The sequence below is a fragment of the Gavialis gangeticus genome, unplaced genomic scaffold (genome assembly GCF_001723915.1).
Source record: "Gavialis gangeticus isolate Ggan-Ray unplaced genomic scaffold, GavGan_comp1, whole genome shotgun sequence".
Classification (NCBI taxonomy): Eukaryota; Metazoa; Chordata; order Crocodylia; family Gavialidae; genus Gavialis; species Gavialis gangeticus.
Genome location: NW_017729032.1, coordinates 28758305 through 28782502, shown reverse-complemented (window position 1 = coordinate 28782502; position 24198 = coordinate 28758305). Strand labels below are relative to the sequence as shown.

Sequence of the window (24198 nt, the reverse complement as noted above, 5' to 3'; positions counted from 1 at the left end):
AATTTCACAGAAGTGCTGTCTCACTAACACCCCAGTTCAGAAAAACATCCCTGTTTAGGACAGCACAAAGAATATGGCTAAATAATGTCCTAAATCACAACCCTCAACCCTGGTAGTAGCACAGATGCTATTCAGTGCAGAACAGATGATTCAAATATCTTGTATTAATTGCCAAAGGCAAATGACAGCTAAAAGAATTGTCAAGAACACTTGATTTTTGTCCCCTGCCAAAAGAAAGCCACCAAAGAGTCCAACATTATCTTATTTGGTCTCAAGAGCGGACTTAAATGGGTCAAGGTAGTCTCAGGACTGTCAGTAAAGTCAAAGTTTCCTTACCACAAGGTTGCCAGCATTCACCCCAGATGGGAGAAATCCCTAACCAAATGAAGCACTGAGATATGGGTTTTTTTGCACAAGGGCTCATCTGAGAGATAATGGCTTCTTTAACTTCTGAACGTACGACCATTACAGGACTTAATCAATCTAGTAATAAGAGTGCTGGATCCAACATGGAATCACAGAAAAGTTGGGACTGGAAAGTGACCTCGGGAGGTCCTTAGTCCAATTCCCTACTAAAGAAAGGTTTATTTTTGTCTAAACCATCCTCAGCAAATATTTGCCTCATCTGCTTTTGGAAGCTTCCAAAGATGGTCACACCTTGAAGCACTTTCAATACTTCTTGAAACTTTAAAAGAAACAAATTCCCTTCCCCCTGACCCAAACCAAAAAAATCTATTATGGGAGTGCTAATCCAGTCTGAATTGATGGATTTTTATCTGTCAAACACAAGAATGATCTGACAGCAATAAGCAGTCTACTGAAGAAATGTATCACACTTTTGTATTTTTTTTCCCCCAAATGAAGACAGGAATTTATCATGCTGTCCAAGACTTATAACAGTTTTGCAAATTGGGACTTCTTAAGTACTACTGATAGGAAAGGCCAAAATTCTTTGCAAGCATAAGCTGTCAAGAATTTTTTTTAATGTGTTCAAATTTCCTTCCATCTCTGACCACTCATTGCCTTGTTGAAGTGACGTATGAAGAAAGCATTAAATATACATTCAGATTTTGTTATACAGCTAGTGGAACAATAGCTGTCAGGCCAACAACAGAGTGACCTACTGCTTGCACACTTTTGTCTCTCTCTCAGGTCACACTCTGAAACCCAACTGAGTCCCTTACCAAAAAGGCAGACTATATAATAGGTCCCACACATCCTCTTGGGAACAAGGGTAAGTCTGAAGTAAGCCTGAACTAAACAAACTCATATGTAATCCTGATATCCCTGTATGCCCATTCACCAGTTCCAGCCTGTAGAATAAGATTGAGGGTGCCACTTAGATGCTGATCCAGAAGAGATCCACATGATTATGACTACAGAAGCCACCACTAGCAACAATGTTTAAATCAATCCTGACCAAAAACCATTGTATTATTTTGTACCCGTTTTAATTCATTCAACTATTATACACATGACCCTATAAAGCAGGGACCTGTGCAGCAAGGTCTCTGTAGCTTCTGTACCATTTTGTGTTGCAACTAGAAACCTGAGTATTTTCAACCCAATCTTGTTACTGAGTTAAATATGAAAATGAACAATTGGTACTATGCTCACTGTACTATTTTGTTCTTAACTTTATTAAATATTTATTTGCAGTACAATATCTTTCAATTTGATGTATATTTCTGTGTTGTCCACAAGCACCTTTGATGGCTGCTGTAAGAGAAAGAGAATGTCTAAGTTCTGATATATGAAAGGGGTAAGGTGGGGAACATATGAAAAAAGGAAGCCAGCTTGGATGCTAGAGACATGACATCTAGAACTCAGGAAGAAAAGCATCTCTTTACCATCTGTTGGTGGCTACTTGTGTCTTAACTTGAATTTAAGGAGAGACTGGAAAGAACTTGAATAACACCGCTCATCCCAGTGTAATTTAGGGACAGTTATCCCATTCTTTACCAGTGCAACCAACAATGATGTAAATACACATTAGGTAGCCGATTCTCCAAAGAATGATCACTGAATTAGTTAATAATGGCATTTTAGTTACCACAGTTAGTCTTTAGAGGTTTTTTTTTCCTCCAGGGTATCAGTTAGACAGCACATGTTTTCATGAAGTCCTTATTTTGAAGATTTCTTTTTACAATGTAAAAGCTTATAGATGTTTTGTAAGATAAGTTCTGAAGCTCCATCTGGCAACATGGCATGTCCTGGGAAGTAATTCTTGTGGTAGTGGAAATGTATAATATTAGTATCTTTATTCTGTTTTGTTTCCCTACTACAAAAACAACATGTAGCTTGTATGTGCTATTCAAGTTGCCAATATGTGTAATATCCAAAGAATGGGCATATTAAGAATATTACACATCATGACTAACAAGCTCAAAGTGAAACTAAGGCTTAAGACATCTAGGGAAATACACCTTTCAAATTAAACATTCCATTGCTTTCAACTCTCCATGGTCTAGGAGTTCACATTCAATTATTTACCCAAAACCCAGTTATTCTTTATGTTCTTGCTATTTCCTTTTCCATAATTTTTTTTAAATCTATGCACAAACTATATTTGTGCAAAAGCCTGTTAAACTTGATTTCCATGTTGTACATAATTCAATTTCAGAAACTATTTCAGCAGTTTAATCTATTCTTAATGATACTGTATTTACAAGCTTGCTGCCTTTAAATCCCTTGCATGCATTTTAAATGAGTTTGTTTACTTCCTTAATTTATAGGAGCGTTAATCATTAGATGGGATTTGTTTAGACAAACTGTGCTTAAGAACACCACCACATTTCAAGCATATGAATAGTATTTAAACACCACAAGCTACCCTGTGTTATATTTAATGGGAGGTTAGATACATTATCTATTCTGATAGGATCAGAATTGGTACTTCAGCATCCTCAAGAATGATCAACAAGAGAAAGTTATTTGCAATACAATGCAAAAAAAAAGTAACAAATTCCCCAATTGTTTTGAAAGACTGAAATAATATTGAAGTAATGTACTATTTTAAAACACAGATGTTAGGGTCATGACGGTGGCTCAAAAAAAGCGAATGGCTAGTTGTTTTTCAGGATGATTTCACAAGCTCCTCACCTAGCCTAATTTAATGTTTTTTTCCCCACTTCTAATTATGCTGAAACATCAGTTAAGAGCCTACCTGATGTTTTGGAGAATTTGCTGTGCTGGGATTGATATTCCGCAATGCCTAAGAGTAAAAAATAAGATGGATACAAATTACTTTAAAGCTGCATGGTTCAGATGTGCAGGCTGACTTACAAACACCATCCTGTAGTATCAAGTCCCCAAGACAGCCCAAGATGAGATAGGATAAGAGAGTTAAGAGCCGATGAAAATCACCGCACAATGAAACAAAAAACTGAGTACATGAATGACGTAGAAGCTTAAACGCCCAGGGGAAAAATATGAAGGAAACTGGTGGTCACTCCATCCAAAGTTAGTAAGATTTCTCCAAGAGAACTGAGGGAAGAAGGAAATTAGAAGTCCTACCTAAGAGCATGCTAGCAAAGGTAGACATTTGTTGGAGGATTAATAGCAAAGCAGGAACAACAGAAGCCCAGGTGCTGAAGCAGAGAGAGACCAGATGCTATCTTAAAAACATGTTTTTATCTGAAGTATTTGAAATGAAATGAAAAGAAAAGAAAAAAGCACTGGACTCTATAAGGATCTCCGATCTTGTATCCAGAGACGATAAAGATATCTACAGTCTGGCCCTGAGTACAAAAGATCATGGGAGTTAGATTCCAGGACAAGGACAGTCTACTACAGGTGATGAAGAAAAAAATAAGTTATCTCTGAGGACATGAAGATGTTATCTTCTGGTATAAAGCCCATCACCCAAAATGAGAAGTGAACAGGATAAGATTAAGGTTCTTTCTTGTCAAAGAAGAGATTAGTGCTTCACCCAAGTCAAAAAACTTCCACATATTCTAAACTTAGAATACCTAAATATCTAGGACAAAAGAACAGCCAACTTCCTACCAAAGATATTGAAATGAATAGAACTTTTGTTTATTGGAACAAAATATCACAGTCTCCAGAGTAACTTGGTTGCAAAAACTAAACCAAAATTTGTTATCTATAAATCAAATCCGGGTAAAAGGTTACATTAAAAGCTAGTTTAAAAAAAAACAGAGTAAAAGGGAATATAATATTCAACAAGTTTGGTTGGCTTTAAGTTAATGCTATTGGAATTACTTCCTTGTCATGACAACGTAAGACCTTTCTAATGTAAATGGTTTTTTTTCATTTTCCTCATATAAAAAGCTGCTTCTAGCACAACATATAATTAGTATAATAATGTGTTCCCCTCTGTTACTAAATGGTAGATATATGTATTTGTTATGTCCCTACCCAACATTAGATATAGGTTTAACAAAACTGCGTTACATTAAGTTTTCTTTTTCCTCTATTCCTGCTAATACTGCCATTACTCTTTGAAAAGACTGTTCTGTTAACTAAATAATAGCAAAAATTTCTGTAATATTTTCCATCTTCAAAGTCATTCTGATCAAATGAAACTTCAAAATATCCTATGAGAAAGGCAGTGATTGCCATTTTATGGATGGAAAAAATAGAAGCAAGAGTTTTAAATAATTTAATCAAAGTTCACAAATGAAAAAAGTTGGAATCTGAAATCCAAAGTTCCCAATTCCTAAAGAGATACCCTAGTAAATAAACCCTCAATGCTCATTTTCTGGTACTAGAAAAAGTTCTAAAAGGAACAGCTTACAGTTTAAGCACAAGTCTGAAATACCTGCACATAAGAGAACCTCCTGTTCAAAGCCAAGAAGGGTTGATAATAAATTTTCCAACCTGACAATTCATTCCCAATTGGATAGCTTTCAGCAATAAGACAATTCTTCCATGTATAGTACAGAACTTTATAAGGACTTTGGGATGCTTCTAGATAGCGATGTATTCTAAAAATGTACCTTTTTTGAATAGTTGTCTATTCAAAAAGGTTTTTGCTCCCCTAAAATGATGGTTAAAGAAATGCTGTAGGCACCCAGCCTTTCTGCCTCCTGCATGATTCCAGGTTTACTGGACATGAAAAAAATATTCTCTCTCTGATAAGATCATCAGCCTGTGCTGCTTTCCTAAGTTTGCCACCTGAATATCGGTAAGTGAAGAATTTTGCTGAAGCAAACACCTTTCACAAGGTGTGTCTGAGGCTTCCATGCTGAGCCGATGATGCAACAAAACAAAGGTAGCACAATCCTGCGGTCCTTCTGGGGCTTAAAGCCTTGCATGTGGTCACTCATGCTTTACACTCAAAGTATAATTTAAGCACAACAGAAACATACAAAAATAAGAAGATATAGTGGAAGCATGTGTCTAACCTGTGGCCTCACCTGCCGAAGCAGTTCTTGATGCTTCAGTCGCAGCCTCTCTTTCTCCATTTGCAACTGTTGCAATCTCATCTGTTGCTGCTGATTGGAGTTGCCACTGCCCATCACACCTCCTTGAGGACTCTGAGGAGCTAATGAAGGTGGCTGCTTCACTGGAGCGCTTTGGGTGATTCGTGCATTCATAGCTAAGGAGTCAAAACAATATGTATTTTAAAACTATAATTCAAATATGTCTGCAGAAGAAAAAGAAATGTCCTTAACGTGATTTATATGAAAACTCATAATCCCCTACAAACCACAGCTGTACAAACCATACATCTATATTGATTCTCACAGGATGTACAACCAAAATAACTGTTTGTCACTGTTGAGATTTCACTGTAATAGTCCAGATTTCTGAAGAGCGTGAACCAAAATGGCATGCAAATGTTTGAAAGTCTGGATCTCTATTTAGAGGTAGTGCAAACATGCAAGTAAAATAATAAAATGGTTGCAGTCAAAATATGTTAAAATAAAAGTGATCATTCACATGATCTAACTTCCTTAATAGTAATTTTTTTCAAAGCATCAGACAAGTCATGTATATTTATCTAGATCCAACAGTTCAATATTGATATTAGAGAGCACTAAATGTTTAAACAATGGAACATACATAGTGGATCACCTAATTTTAAATCCTGTTATTTTAGTAACATCCCCTAAAGCATATTCTCCAGTTTTAAATAATCCTAATAAGTTGGAGCTTCTACTACTTGGCCTTGGGAAACTAATACATCTCATTGTTACATAAGCATTTTTCCTTAAAATATTTTTTTTCTTTTCATTTCATCCAGTACCCTTTCATTATACCCTCCTGTACATTTAAAGCATGTAGGACCTCTGGTTAAGAAGCCATCATTTGACCTGGGATGACAGGCTGTTTCAGCACAAAAGAAAAACTGATAGCTCGTTTAGACAGGGTGAATTTTATATCATATAGAAGAACATCTAGAATACTGTTAGGTATTTTCTAAGAGGATAAGTTAGTAACAAACCTCATATCTGACTTAATTTCCACTATAAAGGATTCTTGCGACTTCTCTTTAAGAAGCCTTAACACTGCTGCTGTTTGCTATGGGCCTTTCATCCTCAGCAGGAAGGTAACAGGCCTCACGTTACAGAAGTACCTTTTCTTTGTTCCATGACGTTCTACTAAGATTTAACTACTTTTTATAATTCTTTACTACTGTAGTTTCTTTACTTCCATGATGACCCCCATGACACCCTCCTAAGCAGGAGAACCACATGGGGAAGAAACCCCTCATCCTCTGAGATGGCAGAGGGAGAAAACTATACCAGACTCTCAAAACTTACTCTACATTCAGCACAAGGCATCAGTAGTCCATAACTTCTCATTTTGGAAAAACAGCCTGTTTTTGTTAACTGCAATGGTGGAACTCATTCTTGCATTGTAGAAGGTTTAGGATTTTGCTCTTTAAAGAGCTGGAGGAAATTATGCATAGAGTGGGGAAAAAGAAATGAAAATCTCTCTCAAAAGAGCATTACTTAGCCTGTATCCTCGTGATGAAGGGTGCAGGGAGAGTTCTGGTTTTCCATGATAAAAAACCCATAATCAAATACCAAAATGTATAGGTATTTAGAATTTATTTTATTATAATGATTGAGGCAGTGGTAGACTTCCAAGTTACTTTAAAATCATAAATATATCAGTAAAACATTGTGTTCAACTGATTCGTATGTACTAGAGGAATTCCATTTTAATGGCAGAAAAATGTGGACTTTGAGGGAAGAATTTGTGATTTTTAAATCAGAGAGTTTGCCATTTTTAAACAGAGGAAACCAGGATCCCTGCTTATGATATAGTGTTTGATTATATGATCATCTACTACTAATTTCCCATCTAGGTTTCATGCCTCTTTCAGTTCAAAGGTTGAAAGGAGAAGCAAACCAAAGTTAAGGGTGCACAGACAGCAAACCATAAACCTGGCATTGCTCAGCTGTTAAGTACTTGGGTTATTTAGGGTGCAAAACTTTCTAGTAATTTTTCTAAAATTGTTCCAGTAATTATAGCCAATTGCAGAAGTTGATATTAATCTGTGAATTTCATCAATGTGCAAGTCATTCCATCATTGAGATAAAAAAAAGTGTGTTAAATGAGATCACGTTTATATATTTATATCTTTGTGGTACTACTTTAGAACATTTCAGACATACTAATATAAATTTTTCCATAGCTTTTCATTCATCTCTTAAATAAATGTGGCAATCTTTGTAGCTGTGGATTATTTTGGGGAATCAAAAATATCATGGTATCCTATTAAAACACAAAATTTATACCATTCACCTTTAAAAAGTGACTGGATTTCATATTAATAGTATTCCTAAAAAATATCAAAGTACTGGAAAGTGCTGATTATCTTAAATAGAAATGTCAACGAAACTCATTAACTTCCATGAATTTATATAATACAAACTGTTTTTTCAATCAGTCTCATCTAGAAACCAGCATCTTTCACTATAACATTTGGTTTTGATTTAATTGCATTGTTAGAATAATTTGGGGAAATGATTAAAAACCTAGACACTAATTATATGTATAATTAAAAAAGTAACTATATTCTGTTTTCAAATTCAGCACTGTTAAAATAAAAGTATTCTAAATGAATTTAAAGCAAAGCCTAAGCTATTAAAGTACTGAACCAGCAGAATCACAACTACTGTTACGTATTTAATTCAGCCATGCTCTACTGTCACAGAAATGAAATACACTTAAAGAGCGAGCAGAAACTGGGTCAGTATCCATTCTTTTTAAACAGTTACCAGGTTGCTTGTCTATAGGCTAAATCTTTGTTAGAAGATAGAAATAGCAAGGAAGTATACCAGTATTGTTATATAACTTTACAAGTCCTTAATAAAAAATATTGTTTGACATGTTGTTTTGTATTTAAATTGGGTCGTGCTGTTAACAAGCATTAAATATTTTTAAACAGTGCTAATGGCTTTTCAAACAGCTACTTAAAATGTGTTGAAGCTAACCTAAACGTTTGCCCTACTGAAACTCTGGATTAAAATTTGTAACAAACTAACATGATATTTAAAAACTTCAATTGTGGATGGATAACTACTAAAAGGAGAAAACAAAACACTGAAAAGATAGCTGCTGGCTCTCTACAAACACTTCATGGTCAGGCTACAATTGGGGTGCACAACACAGCCTGCACGCTGCACACACCAATCACAGTTCTTTGTTAAAATATTTTACTACGTGAAAAAGATTTGAAAATTAAAATACTGACTCCTTGGTCCTCACTTTAGGGCTATCCGTTAACCTGCATATGCATGCCTACACTATCCCTGCTTGCAAAGCATGTTGAGAGCTTGCATCTGATGAGAGAAGATCATACTAATGGTCGTCCTCCACTGGGAAACTGTCTTACACCTCAATCCAATTGGGAGTTGGGCACTCCCAGTTAAGACATCCATGAAGCATGAAGCTCCAACTCTATGATGCACTGACATGCTGCTAGGGAAAACTGATGCTCTTCAACTTCACTCTCATGACTTCTTCTATTGACCTCAAAGGGCGCATCCAGATGAGGGCACACGTATGTCTTGCGGCATCTTAAACCAAACGACACTGCCTGTGCTTCCTGATGCGGCGCTGACCCAGCTCAGCGTGGCGCTGCGTGGGGCTGTGCAGCTCCAGGCAGTACCAGGGCCGCTTGGGCTGCCACCCAGGGGCCGGCATCGCTCGTAGAGACCATGTGCTGTGCTGCGCCGGGTCCTGCCTCTGTGGAACCAGCTCAACCCAATGGCATGAGGGCCCTGTGAAGGCACGACCCAGCCTGGCACAACACATTGTCCCTGCTAGCAGCACTGCCCCCCAGGTGACAGCTTGGGCAGCCCTGATGCTGCTTGAAGCTGCATGGCCCCACACAGTGCCACGCTGAGCCGGACCGGTCCCACGACAGGCGGTGCCAGCTCTGAGGCTATCAGGCTGGGCTGCGTTCGTGGGAGCTCTGGCCACAGCAGGTCCTGAGCGCCCCACAGCTGCTGCCATGGCGGGGGGGGGCACTGTGGGCCCTGCAGGGGACTCGCACTCCCCAACCAGCCTCCCTACCCCCACACGTGCTAGGGCCGCTGGGGGCACCATAAAGACGCTCTGGCTGTATGCCAGAGCGTCTCTGGAGGTCCAAGCCCCTGTTTGTCCCACCACTGTTTTCTGTGGTGTTTTTATTTGATACCTGGAAATCCAGGTATCAGATTTTGAGCCCATGCCCCTCACAGACTGACGTGCTGGTGGGGCAGCACCTGCACATACGCTCAGCCCCTGCAGCCTCAGATCAACTGTCCGAGCCTCTGTGATTGACCAGTCAATCGACTGGTGGGTGACCACTGGTCTAGTCACTTGCTTGCCAGTTCAATCTATACAGATTAGACTAACCTGCCAAGATGAAATCAATTCTGGTTTGGGTTTTCCAAATGTCTGTACTAAGCCCTAAAGATAGGTTTTTACAAAAGCCCCTATCTGACCTGGTAACATAAACCTCAGCACTTTCACAGTGGGAGTACAGCTTCTCCGAGATATTTCAGCATATCTGAAGAAAGTTTGGGCTACAAAAATAGTGTGGACTATTTTATCATTAGTTTTGGATTTAAGTTCTTGTTCTTTTCAGAGTAAGGGTTTTAATCCTGGACAATTCATTTCAGAGCAGACAGGCATTTTAAGGGAGAAATTTCTTAGAATAAAACTTTGTAAGATCTGAAGTATGTTAACAATTAGAATTTAAAGAACAATTAAAACAAGTCACTTTACCAGTTAAGTCTACAAAACAGGAAGTAAGGAACTAGCATCATATAAACAAAACTTTTTGATATTTTAATTTTTTAAAGTATTTTTTAAGGTTTATTTTATAGCCTGGATGACTGTGAATATCAGAAGGGAGAAGAAAGCCTTTAAATGCTAAGAATGAATGTAAGTGCATCATTTTTAATTTTCAGTTAAAAAAAAAACACAGCATTTCAAAACATAATATTTAATACTGGGAGACAAAACAACTTGGTTCAAACAAAATGACAAGGAAAATTAAGATCGTTTATAAAAACTTTAAACCCCTTAATTCTGGTTAATCACATACCTAAAGTATCACCCTGGGGCAATCTTTTGTTTTTGCTATAAACTAAGTACCCAATAAGAAGCAGTGAATGATTGTCAGAATTTGAAATGTAAAAGGCTGATGGATAGAGGCTCTGTGACTAATTGAGGAAAGGAGTGATGAAATCTGCACAGTAAAGGCTACCTAACACTATCAGTATAATCTCATGTAAACATATTTGTTTTTGTGCACCTCAGATGCACCTCATTTTAAATGGCTTTAATTCAAAGACAAACATCTTCATTTATCTACTAGAGCTGGGATTTATCAGTTTCCTGATGTATCCTGTTCCTTACCTTCCTTGGGTATGGAAAGCATTTAAGTATGGGGCTCTGCACCCACACAGGGCAGCAGCAAAGACCTCACAAGCAGACAAGGAACAAACAAGGCTTTGTTTCTAGGGGAAGAGAAGGGGATTTGGGGGAGGGGTAAACCAGCATTTTTTAAACACAGGCAATGAGATATAATTTCCCCCCCCCCCATTATGCACTCTTTTATAGCTAGAACATGGTTTAGCTTCATATTCTGTAACCTACAATCACTTATGGCATAATATGGATTTTGGAAAAGTTTTCAGTTCCTGTGCTTTTAAAATGTGAGATTAACTATTCTATCAGCACCCAAAGAGCAGATAATGGCATAGATAATGAATACGTGACGGTTATGGAAAAATTAGACCACCCTTCACATGCTTACTTCTTTTGGCTTTTCAAAGAAAAGAACAGAGAATATATAACAATTAAGACATAAGGGGCCAATTTTCTGCTGCTATAAGCTGGCATAGCACCTCAGAAGTCACAGCACTGCTGCCAATTGACAGCAGCAGCAGATCCATCCCAAGACCCCCTCCTGCAGATGTAAAGAAAGACTGCTTACATGGAGAATACAGCAAAGTAAAAAAAAAAAAATCATCCTTTTATTAACTGCTTCTCAAAACTACATGCACTCTCCAAATCTGTTTTTTTCTCTTTTTTTCTATGTTCTGAAAATACTAACTTGCTTTTTTGACAAGTAACAATCAACGTGACTTACAGAAAGAATGGAGAATATTTCTTTATTTTCTCATTTATTTTAAACAGGTGGCAGCATTATGTGCATATTTTTTAAAGTTACACTTATTCAGTTTCTGTGGTTTATATAGCAAAGAGGAAAAGGTTTTGTTTATTTAAATAGGAAAACATGGTATAAAGATATATAAAATTAATAGTGGGATTTGGGCAAAAGAATATGGCTCAGAATGCTTAAAAAGAAATGTTAACATCTTTTTATAAATATGTTCCAGCAGCTTGTTGTTTAAAAATCCTACTAGTCAGTCTTCTGGATAGCAATATTTATAATATATTTTGCCCTTCCCTTTTAGGGGATACAAAATGATTTGAGAAGAGTGTTATGAACGTCAAGAGAAAATGAGCACAATCAAATAATCCCACTACCTGCAAACCTGCTTGGAGATGAACCCGAGAATCCCAGAAACTGGGGAGAAACTGGATGCAGACTGACGTTTAGGTTCACCTCTTGTTACTGCAAATCTGCTATTAAACCTGACACAAGCAGTGCCCATTCCAGCTTTAAGTACTTGGTTGATTTTCAAATTCTCTTAGTATGTACCTTATTATTACAATTTGTCTACAACTATAGATTACAAACTTTACATATCTCATTCTTGTTTATATTAAAACGAGATTAGGTTTTTTGTTCTGTTACTGAGGCAACTGATATTTCAAAAATATGAAACTAATGTAGGCAGGTCTTCGGAATTTTAGTTTTCTTTAAAGAAGGCTGCTACTGTTTGCAAAAAAAAAAAATCAATTAAGAACTGCCCCTTTTGTATCCTAAAACACAGAAGCACAATGCTATGAGCCCAAGTTCCTAGAGTCTACAGTATCAGCAACTGGCCACCCTCTTACTCCTACTTCACTTGAAACTAAAATGCTGCCGCAATTAATTCATTAACTTGCAGTTTTGTTTTCTGCAGAACAATGGACAGTAATGAAGAGTAATTGTACAGCGTATATCCAGACCACTAACTTAAATATCATTCTTATATACTACTTTTTTACATAATTAGCGGTAGAAATATTTTAAATACGAGATTCAGAAGCAAGCACAAGCTGATACAATAAACATTTCTGAACTGTGCAGTATCAATCCAGGTTAGAAAAAAACCCAGAACAAAAAAATGATTTCTGTACTGCTTTAAACCCAAATTAAGTATTAAGTTAAAGTCAATTAAGACACATTAGCTCTTACTCTAATATCTATAGAAACACATGCCTCCAAGAAATGCTGGTACTTTCCAGAATATTCCAGGACATCAAAAGAGCTTATTACTAGATAAAAGCATAAAATAGGTATAAGGAAAAACAGGCCTCTTCAGTTGTCTTAGACTAAGTCCTACATAGTTTGAAAAAGGTATGTTTACCAGAAGTAGAGAGCCAGGTTTTCACCGGAGAAAATCAGTGTAGTTCCTGAACAAGGAACTGGCAAAATGCATTCCTCTTAAATTGTTCTCAAAATTATGCTAATGCTGAATTAATAAAACATTCTCTGTTATACAACAGTATTAGTTGTCTTCGGTGTCCCTTGTGCACTTAACTATCAGATATTGCTTTCTACGGCTGCATACACATTTTCAACTAATCCAGAAGAATTCTCCCAGTTTTGTTCCCCTGGGAGAAAAAAAACCTAGCAGGAGAGCATTGTACCACTGTGTAAGGTGTGGAGCCAAGCCTGGGTTGCTGACACTGTCTAGCCAGGGGGTCCCTGTGCAGGCAATCCCAGTGTGCTCTGCAGGCTCCCCTGGTTGCTGGAGAGTGCTGACAGCAGCTAAGCACACAGGGCAATGCTAACTAGCTGGCTGCCCCAGGAGACCACGTCCCCCTTAGCAATTCCAGGCTCTCCCCCTGTATGACTCAAAGAGGATCAGAACTTATCTGCTGTCTTGGCTGTAAAAGGCATGTCAACTTCTCCAGCTGCCTGCAACACATCCCTACCCCTCTCCTACAAGCAGATGGATTCTGCACTTGCATAGTGCTTTGTGAGAGGATCCTGGTGAGGTAACCCCTATCTAGCTGCACATTGGATGTGGTGAGCAAGACGGTGGGGGTGGGAAATGCTCACAGGGTGTGGGTCTAGTCACATGGGTTAAGGTCTGGTCAGGTAGGCAAGGGTCTTCTTGGGTGGGTTCCCCCTATTTTGGAACCAAAGCAGCTAAACCCCACCTCCTCTGGACTTGGAGAGATGCACCCCTGCCTCCCTATACGTGGGTGCCTTCACAGCTCATGCCCCCCACCTCATGCTCAGACTTGCAAGACCCTGTCCCCAGTACCCAGAGCTTACCCTCCCCTGCCATGTTCAAAGCAAGCTGACCTTCTCCTTGGAACAGCTTCTGCTTGGTTGGGGTCAGTGTTTTTTCCCCACCTCGGAATACCATTTTTGCTCCAGAAGAAAAATCTTGCAAGTCTGTGCTCTTATGGTTTCTCCTAGGAGAGCACTGAATTTCCTGATAGAAACTGAATGTCTGGACATGAACTATATCAATCCAAGCCAGAAGACAGGCTAGACAGTTTCCTCTTCATTAAAAGTTTTAGGAAGCTAGATGATTATATACAATTTTTTAAATTATAATTTGCCTTTAATATCTAGATTTTTCAGAGGCAAAAGCGTTTCTTTATATACCATAAACCCAACAAAAATAGTTGAAATAAGCAAGACTTCCAAAATCCGATGCAAGCCATCAATAAGTTTAGTAGTATCACGCTGGCACAAAAATTTACATGAAAGTGCATGCTGCATCCTTATTCTAAAAATAACATAGCTTGAAAACAGACAGAGCTAGTCAGAAGTTAAAAGATAAACATACAGTTGATGCTAATTCTAAGTTAACCCTTCTACAAAAAATTGCTGCAGAGGAGAAATAACCTGATCTACTCACATTTTTTAATGGCAGAGCTGTCATTTCTTTTGTAAGCCTAAACAATTATACTGGTTTATATAACTGTATATTCATTAAGGGCTGGATAGCATAAAGACAGCAACACAAAGTTAGAACTTGTTCCCTTTTCCCTAAAGGAATAGTACAAAACCACTTCAATACTCAGGATATACTCTTATATCAGGATAGTTAAAGTGGTGTAAGACAGCACCTTTGTGAATCTGAGATCTCTCACTATCTGTTATACCTAGTCGAGTACTTTCTTGTCACTTTAAAATTTAATAAACCCTTATGTAATGATGTAAAATACGGCAAAGCAGCAGAGGCCTAATCCAACATGACAAATTTGCATCCGGGGGAGGGGGTGGGAAATCAGAGGAAAGCAAAAGGAAAGATTATGAAGAATGCAAAGCTTTAGCAAACTTTTAAAATCACAGATTGAAGGAAAACAAACATGGAAAATCCCAAAATCAAAAGACTACTGCTTTTCTCACTTAAGGTACAGAAATACATACCCTGATGTAGACTTCTGTAAAATGGGACACACAAGAGGTTGAAGGCTGGTATTAGGATTTCTGAAATAAGGTACTGATAGACTGATAGCGGATGTCTAATTGCTTTCCATTCTTCCAGTTTTGTCATGCATCTATGGTAACAGATTGATGGTCTCAAAAGCGAAGTACCTTTTCTTGTACTTCAGGATAGAGTCCTGACAGCTGCAAGCTAAAATAGATATTACCAGAGACAAGGTTCCTGTCAGAAACAAGTGATGAACTTATTTGAAGAGCAAGACAAAAAGAATTTGGGGGCCCTGCATTGAGAATTAGAATGAGCCAGCAAGCACGGGCACTTCTTTGATGGTTTACAGCAAAGGTAGCTCCTAGATCCAGTGGGCTGCTCTGTAGGCCACAGCTTGCACACTAAATTGGACGCACAGGGTGGCATGGAGCCCAATCTTGGTGCGCAGACCCTGCCTGGCTGGAATCAGGATCTGGAAAGCAGGATCAGTCTCTGACCAGGTAGAGGTGGTGCCCAGCTGATCCCAGCTGTGTTCAAGCGGCAAAGGGCCCAAACCAGCCCTGCACCATTCACTGGTCAAAAAATGCGAGCACCATTTTGAAAAAGCGATTTAAAAAGCAACGGTCAATTCAATATCCTTCTTGCTGTAATAGCCTCCTCAAAAGAATGGAAACAAAGGAGGGGTTGAGCCCCAAATCCTAGAGGCAAGGATTTCTTAGGGTGGTATCTTTTACTGGACCAACTACATAGTTGGGAGAGAGTTAGACAAGCTTTCTAATGCACGACATTCTTCTTCAGGTTTCCCAAACTCCTAGGCACAAGCAACTCCCTGGCAACAGACACCTCAGATGGCCAGAATGAGAAGCATCTTTGCTAGAAAACTTATATCCCAACAGCTTCAGCATTATTCTTCACAGGCTTCTCTCCTCTGCTGCGGAAATGTAATTTAAAAATTGGAGGGCGGGGGAGGAAGGGCAGGGATTTTGGTGCAGAAGACAGTAACAAAATATTCCCTGTGAAATAAAGTCTGCCATGAAGAATAGGAAAAGAGGACTTAACAGCACATTTTATTTCAGATTCCATACTAGAGAAAAAGATCTTACTATCACAAGTCTAATTCCTTTAGTCCCAGTCTTGAATGACTTCCTATGCCAAGATATGACTAGATCAGATCCACCCCTTCTAGCCGTTTCTTAGATTTCGATCAGCTGTGGGCCAGATCCAGCATGCCATAGTGCACCTGGGAACCAACCCCATGTGCCAAGCCTTCACCAAATCCAGCCCACAGACTGACCCTGCCTGAAAGATCTGGCCTGGGGGGTGGCCCTGTGCCACTCCTGCAGGCCCCACAGGACCAGAAGGTTGAGCACCACTGCTTTAGAGCAGGTGTCAAAATCACCGGGACCTATGGGCCGGGCCAAATGAGGGGCATATGCCGGGCATCTGGATCTAGCCAGTGGGCTGATTTGCAAGCTGCTTGTAGCACACGCGTTGTTTCCAGCCCTGTAAGCTGTATCACTTATCTGCCCCCAGCCCCATGTGGCACGCAGTGCATGGGGCCAGTTCAGGGTGTGCACTAACATGCAGGACACTGCGCTGGTCTGGGGCATGCACTGCATGTGGAGCTCATGCTGGACTGGCTCTGGGATGTGGGTTCAGTCTGGATCAGCCCTGTATCCAGCACTCAGGACCAGTTTGATGATGGTGCCACATGCAGCACACAGCTCAGACTGGCCTCGCGTTGTGTGCAGCCCATGCCAGACAGGCTTCATCTGCTAGGCCAAGGCCAGCACGTGTTGGATGCAGCAGGCAACACTGTGGGCCAGACAGCATGGCTGCACGAACCAGATCTGGCCCACGGGCCAGATCTTCGACACTGCTGATTTAGACATAGGCAATTCTCCTTATTCAGGTCTATGCTGATGACTAGGTTCAGAAGCTATCGACCCAGTTTCTGAAGGCCAAGATCCAGAGTACAACAAAACACAGGTGCATTAGATGGGTCTGAAGACCTCGAATTCATCCTTCAAATGCTTTAGGCCAGTCTCAGCTCTTCTATCTTCAGTTCTTCTGTTTATTTTAGCACTTTCTGATTACAGAACTGATCCACTCAACTCCGGGGCATTGCTCAAAGCCCAAATTTCATTGAAAGACCAATGAAAGAGAAGAATCTTCAAACTGCGCTCCTTTCAAATGCAGGACAAGTCTCAAAACCACCGAATGGATGCACTCTGCCTAGACACTTCGGACAGTATGCCTAACTGAATATTTTCTTTAAGTCTATCCTTTACTCCAGCCATATTAATGAGAAACACCCAAAAGACAACTATATGTTATTCAAGTGCTAAACAGAAAGCAGAACTTTGTTTAAATCAAACCCCAACCTGATGAGGAGACTTAATTACAGAGAAGAAGGGACGGACTCTCTGCCAGAAGAGGAATTGAGCAGTGGCAAGTGGTGGGGTCCTCCACCCCTCCTGGTCTACAACACTGGGTCTGAGGAGCTTGTTTGCATGTAATGGCTTCAGTGTTTTCAATAGTTTTTCACCTTGCATGGTGACAGGATCTATAAAGCTATGATCAAACAATTCTGAACGCCTCCTTAATGTTATTTAAAATCAAAACAGAAAATTATCCTTATACTGAGTACCCAAAGATGAATTCATCTAGGATAGCTTGCTTCAAGTGTTCCCAGTCAACAGCTCGTGGAAACGAAGCCCTTCGTTGAAATTAGGCTGTCCTAATAGCAGTCCTCAGAAATAAACAGGATTTTCAACTCCTACTAATCACTGAAAGGTAAACTTCTAAGTCACTCAAATTTTATTTAGAGTCACAGCACACATTTTGTGAAAATCTACACATGATAAAGTAAAATAAACACTAGGCACGAGCTAGCTCTGTCAACAAAACTATAGTGTGTACTGTGCTGAAGTGGCCTGAGAAGGTCAGATGAGAGAAGGAAACAAGAATAAGATTTTATACTTTCTTGGCACGGATGATAAAAATGTAAACCACAATACAACACGTACAACTTCAGATTTCAAGGAAAACTCCTTCAAGCTCAACAGCAGCTAGCAGCTTGTCTCTGTTTGCCATCACTCTAGATCAGAGGAGCCCACATGCTTTTTTCTTTCCTGCCCCCTTCAGTTACACTTGAGCTCTTTGACTGAAAAGGCCTGGAACAGATTAGAAGTCCAACCACAAAATAAAAAGCCTTGGCATGTACTCAAGCCTGTCTGGGATACACATACACAGTGGGCCCAAAAAGGGAAACTATGCAGCAAGAAAACCGTATGCAGTCTTTTGGATATTTCTGACCTCGTTCAGTTTAACTGCCACAGCCTTAACATTTCATGGGACTTCAACATGCTCAAGACAAGTAGTTGTACCCTCACAGCTAAGGCTGCACTATTTACAGGAGTTGAAATTAGTTCTTAGAAATGACATGCGTCTTACTCATGACCTTTGTTACTTAAAAGCTTCCCTTCCACCCATCAGGTTTTCATTCCAGCTGGCTACCCAGGCTCTTACCATTCAAAACCGTAAGCCAATACACAGAATCGGAGGAAAGTACATTTCCTGAGATTACCCAGGGAAATATAATTGGCACGTCTCTCTTCATTGTAAAGTGTAACACTATTTTTCTAAATGTCAGCTTCCTGTTTCAACGTTATTCAAAGTTGCACTTTACTAGCACAGTGTTTTGCAATGCACAAACAGGTCTGAAACTCGGAAGGCGAGCATTAAAGCCAACATGGACATCTGCCAAAGCTGACAGCTTCCCATGTATGCCCCACCTTTGACTCAAATTGCACAGTGGTTCAACCTGTCTACAAGCCAACTAGCAGTTTATGAACAAATTGTAACCGTGCAGAGTTTTTTTTTGAAGAGCAGATGGATATTTATGTTTAAAAACACAGGGCTACAAAAGGAAAAGAAAGAAAAAAAAGCTAAAGAGTTTTGAACAGCCATTTTAGAAATGCACTGTTGAATTTGAGTTTTGCAGCATTGTGTTTATATGGCATTCATGGAGTTAATGCCTCTCCCAAAAGGGGCCCACAGTTGTTGTTAGGTCAACCCCTGTAAAGCTTCAAAGGCTTTGTATCCCCTCAGCCTGACCTACTCAGTGATCTGCACACTGTTTTCATTTAGTTGCGCTGAGTCCAAGACTAAAGCTTGAAAACCACAATGATCCCCCCTCTCTCTCTTTATACTGTTTTTTCCATAGCTCTGGAAAAAATACCTCACAAATCCATCCAAAGAAACTGAAAATAGTGAATTATGAGGATAACAAATCAACTAATGCACCTATTCAAACTTACAGACTAAAACCAGTGGCAAAATTTTGTAAAGGAAAAGAAAATTCTATACATATCAACCTTTTCTATAGTATACCTAACTTATCATTGTGGGTTTGCAGAATATTTTGTGCTCTGGAATTATTAATACTTGTTAATATTTTATTGGAACTTTTACAACATTCTCTTCTTACTGCATTAGTTTAAAAAAACCCAGCCAAAAAAAAAAAATTACAAAACATGAAAGAATAGCTCCTCTAACTGTCTGAAACATCCACTTCATCCCTTTGTTGTTTTAATTTAATTGACTACTTCTATATTCACTAACACTGTAACTGTTAGAATTTTTCACGCCTCAAATAAGAAATTTGGATAATGCCACCAAACTTAAACATTTTTCTCAATATGGTGTGAAAAAAGAAAGCTCTGTCATGATCATCACTGTGACAAGCTGGAATTATAAGCTGGTGTTTCTTTCAAATGCATTTAATTAGCATTATATGTTAACTGTGAGAAAACAACTGCTTTAGGAGCGCATAAAAAGAGTTACGGAATCAAAATTGTATCCAGTATAAAGATTTTTAATTGCAAGCGGGGATTAAAAGCTTTGTTTATTAAGTAATTCTGGAAATGCGGAGTTTGGGAGCCCTCTGAACCATATGGTAAAATCCTAAATCTCTAGTGCCAGGAATAAGGTATGAATTTGAACCATATGGTAAAATCCTAAATGTTTGGTGCCAGGAATAATGTATGAGAGATGATAGAAATATATACTTATGTTTTTCAAAAGATTTAGTGTGTGATTCAAATAATTAAAAAAAAATACCTTACTGCAAAAAAGTTGCTCAGGTATGCTTACAAGATGAAAACTGCTACGTGAACTGAAACTAAAAGTGAACCAAAAAAAAATTCTGAGGCAAGATGAACTTTTACCAAAGCGTGGGTCAAGCCTTGGGTCTAGCCAAGATGTGGTCTTGTTCTTATGGTTTATGTAGTAAATTTCTCCATCCTGGGTCATAGCTTGTTCCCATCCATCGGGGAGTGGGCCTGCAATATAGAAGGAAGGAATTCATAGTAGGCTCGTGTTTGGTGCAGCTGGAAAACAGCTCTAATTAAAAAAAAATCCCAACATTTTACATATAAACCAGTACATGAAACAAATAGTTTCAAGCTCCCGTCCAACAATCCTAAGGTAAGGATAGAAAAGGGGTGGATGGGAAAAAAAAACCCACACAGTAAAGTTATAAAGCATTCCCACGATTTTAGTAAGGACTTGGAGTTTGATTTTATAAACTTGCTTGTATCCTTTAATATATTTGCCTTTTTTTCCCCATTTGCTAAGGTCCCTATAAGACAGAAGAATTTTAAAATACAAAACCAGCAATAAGTCAAGCCTGCCATAATGAAACTAGTGTTTGCACCTGAAACGCGATCAGATCAGAAAGGAACTTCTTCTAGTGATCAATGCTCAGCATCAGTATAGAACTGACACGATTCTGCTGAAGGGTCCTTGTACTGCTCCTCCAAAGACAGAAGCAGAGTTAAGATGTACAGAATGAGACACCGCCCCGCCCCCTCCCCCCCCACTTCTCCTCATGCCCTTATCTGCTATGAAAGTGTTATGGACTACACAATTCTCCAGATATATGGCAAAAAATAAATAAATAAAATAAAAAGGAAGGTGAAGTGAAGGAAAGGCAAAAATCGAGTACCTAGACAAGGAAAAAGAGCACTAATGCATTGGGAGGGGTGCTAAATTCCCCTCCCAACAGGTAGGCACACACAGTATGTCTACGTTTAGCAAACAATCAGCTAACACACACCAGTACAAAACACGGCCTCTGCTTAAATGGGAACCCTAAGCATCTTCCCTAGTCCCCAGATTCCCAAACAACAGGATGTGGAAAAGGGACTTCCTACAAGAATACACTTGCCTGATTTCAACTGTCTCATCCCTTTCATCTATATTTTATGTGGACTGCAAAGCTCTTTGAGATGGAGACTTACACATTTGTGAAGTGCCAAAAGTTGAGGCCCACATTTAGTTAAGTGAAGAACATTTGGATTTGAACAATAAAAGTGAGGGCCTACACAAAAGTCTCTATGCATCCGCCACAAATTTCAAGAGCAAGAACAAAACTAGACAATTTTTATTCCAGCCAGCCAGCCATGAGAAATCCACTTCTTCTTCTGGTCCTCCCACGCAATACAACCCCAATCATCTCAAAAGAGGGTGACTACCAAGTGCTCTGCTAACAAACCTCCGATTCATGTAGAACAGACTATACATTTTTGGAAATTAAAAAAAAAAAAAAAAAAATTCTTTATTTTTATTCCAGTAGCACCCCAAACGTCACTGTGGCTTCATTGTGCCAGATATAAATGCAAAAGAAAAGTGCCTGGCCCAAGCAGCTTTGTTAAATTACTTCACACTGGCACTAATGGGCTGAAATTCACTTCTGTGTCTAGAGAAGCAGGTGGACTACTCAGTAGTCATGGAGTTACTATTTGGGAAGCCTGCCCCAACAGTAACCTCTGTGCAATATTCTCCACTAACTCTTCAAACCATGCATTCCTATGAAGCCAAATTCAAGGCAACAAATATCATCCATCACCTTGTCCCAGAGCCAGATGAGGCACATGTTCTCAAAAAGGAAGAAAAAAAATAGTTCCAAGTATGAGGGTATTGATGAAGTGTGGACATTTATAACTAAAAACACTGGCATCATACTATATGAGAACAACTTTTTTTCTTTTTCTTCTTTTTAAAAGAAGAGTGTCCCTGTCCAAAAGAACTCAGTCTAAACACGCACAGAATATATAACTGACAGACAAATGAAGTGGTTAGGCAACAACTCTGCAGAAAAGAAGGCTACAGGAAGAAGTAATAACAATGCAAGACATACTGTCTAATGAGAAACATCTTATAATTTTTGGTATTTTAAACAAAGACTAAATTAAGACAGAATCTGATCACACAAGAGAAAAACCAGATTAATTTCTACTAAGGATTATGCAGATAAGTAGAGGTAAACAGATCCATACTTGCATCTGACTGATAAGGAAGTACAGAGTATGGACATAGATAATTTAGGGGAGAAAACAGACCATAAAGATGAACTACACAAACTAAGGCAGGCAAGTTTAAGCAAGACCAGTTGAAAGAGTTGCCTAAAGCAGATATTAATATAAAATACCTGCAAAGTTTATCTGCAAGTAAATGACAACTAAACTTTTCTCCTCCAATTCAAGTCAACAAAATCCAATCAACGGAAAATCTTTTTGGTGCTTAATATCAGTGTTCAATGGCCAAAAGGTCTAACATGACTTGAATAAATAGGAAAAAGCACGTAAGACCTGGAGAAATCTTGTACAATAGCTAGCACAATATTTTTCCAACCTTGATCTTCTATCACAAGATCCTCTGTAAACCAAACTTCTCTCAGAGCTGTGAACTGTCAATACACTTCATCACAAAACTCCTCAAATACAGGATGATAGATAAATCAACCCATGGACACTTTCTTCTTTTCAACTTAAGGTTTAAAAGTAAACATATTTAACATTACCAACTGTTTTGAGTGTATGGCATCCTAAGCTAGACGGTAGAAGTAAATAAATCTCAATGTATTTATTTAAATCTATAATAAGCAGGAGGAACCTTCAAAATGCAGCGGAGTTGAAATGTATGCACTCCAGAGGGGTTGCAGCTCAATGCCTCAGCTCATTTACTAGTACAGTCATCTTCCCCCAGGAGCTATGAACTGTACTTCACGCTTGCTTCTCACTGTTCCTCTTTTTCCCAGCAGCTTTTCATTGCTCAACTTTGACCCCATCTAATAGTCATCCAGAATGACTAGCTGTAAGATTAGAGAACTTCCATCAGACAAGTCTGAGGGGGAATGGGAAACAGCTAAAAAGAGAATCTACTGCCAAATTAAATGTGTAATGTCTCTAAAATCCGGAATAAAAGGGAAAGCAAACAATTTAAACAAATACAACAAACTTAAATACACTTATGTTACCTGGATATTTGTGCTAATTCTTTCATGCTATTGTTGTATCAAGTGCAGTCACACAAGAAACAGTCATGAATACTTATTTTAAAACATTTATTCTGTATCTCAATAAGAAACTCAGTCACCTTATATCATTTGAACAAAAGACTAGCCAAAGTTAAGAACTGTTTCCTATAGAACTCAATTTAAGTGGCTCAATGTTACAAACATCTTTTCTATTAAACACGCAACATAAAAAGCAAGTTATTACTTTCCACCATTGGTGATAAGATGGGAAATTTTCAATAACTTTATTAAATCCTATTTGATACAGGATCCTGAAATAGAAAATCCCACCTTTTTATAGAGCAGCCTCCCTCCTCACCTCTATGGTCCTAGGTATTTAGGGAGGCTCCTCGCAGCAAGCTCATATCAGCAAGAGTAAGGCTATATATGCCTAACAATCTTTCAAAAGAGTATTGAGATCTGAGGCAAGAAGCAGCTTTGCATATATAAATACATTAAGATGAAAACACCAGTTTTCTCCAGCAGAGAATAAAACATAGCTGGCTAAGTATACTTTCAAACAGTCAATGAATGGTTCATTCAAAAATCATAAGGGGAAAAGATGAAAAAAGCCTTTAGGGCATCCAGTCAATTGCTTGTCTACTGCAGAATTGCGCCTTACAATGTACAGTCTAGTTCTTTTGTTTAATCTACTTTTAATGCCTTCAGTGTATGGGGTTCCTAAAAAACTCACTCCTGGCTTCCTATTTTAGATTTCAGTTTAAATGTTTCTTCTTTTGGCCTAACATACCACATTAACATCCCTACTTAAGCTTTTCATCTTCAGTTCTCTCTCCCATTTCACCCTATTTGCAGTGGGCAGCATTATCCTGCAACTTAAAAAAAACC

At 38.7% G+C, this 24198-nt stretch overlaps 1 protein-coding gene across 1 annotated transcript in view; it reads right to left on the bottom strand.

Moving 5' to 3' along the window:
• Positions 1-24198, bottom strand: part of YAP1 (Yes associated protein 1) — a 154532-nt gene that overhangs the window by 35702 nt on the left and 94632 nt on the right. Inside the window, exon 4 of the mRNA XM_019524163.1 lies at positions 5382-5563. Coding sequence (XP_019379708.1) covers positions 5382-5563 — 182 coding nt within the window. The remainder of the gene's footprint in view (positions 1-5381; positions 5564-24198) is intronic.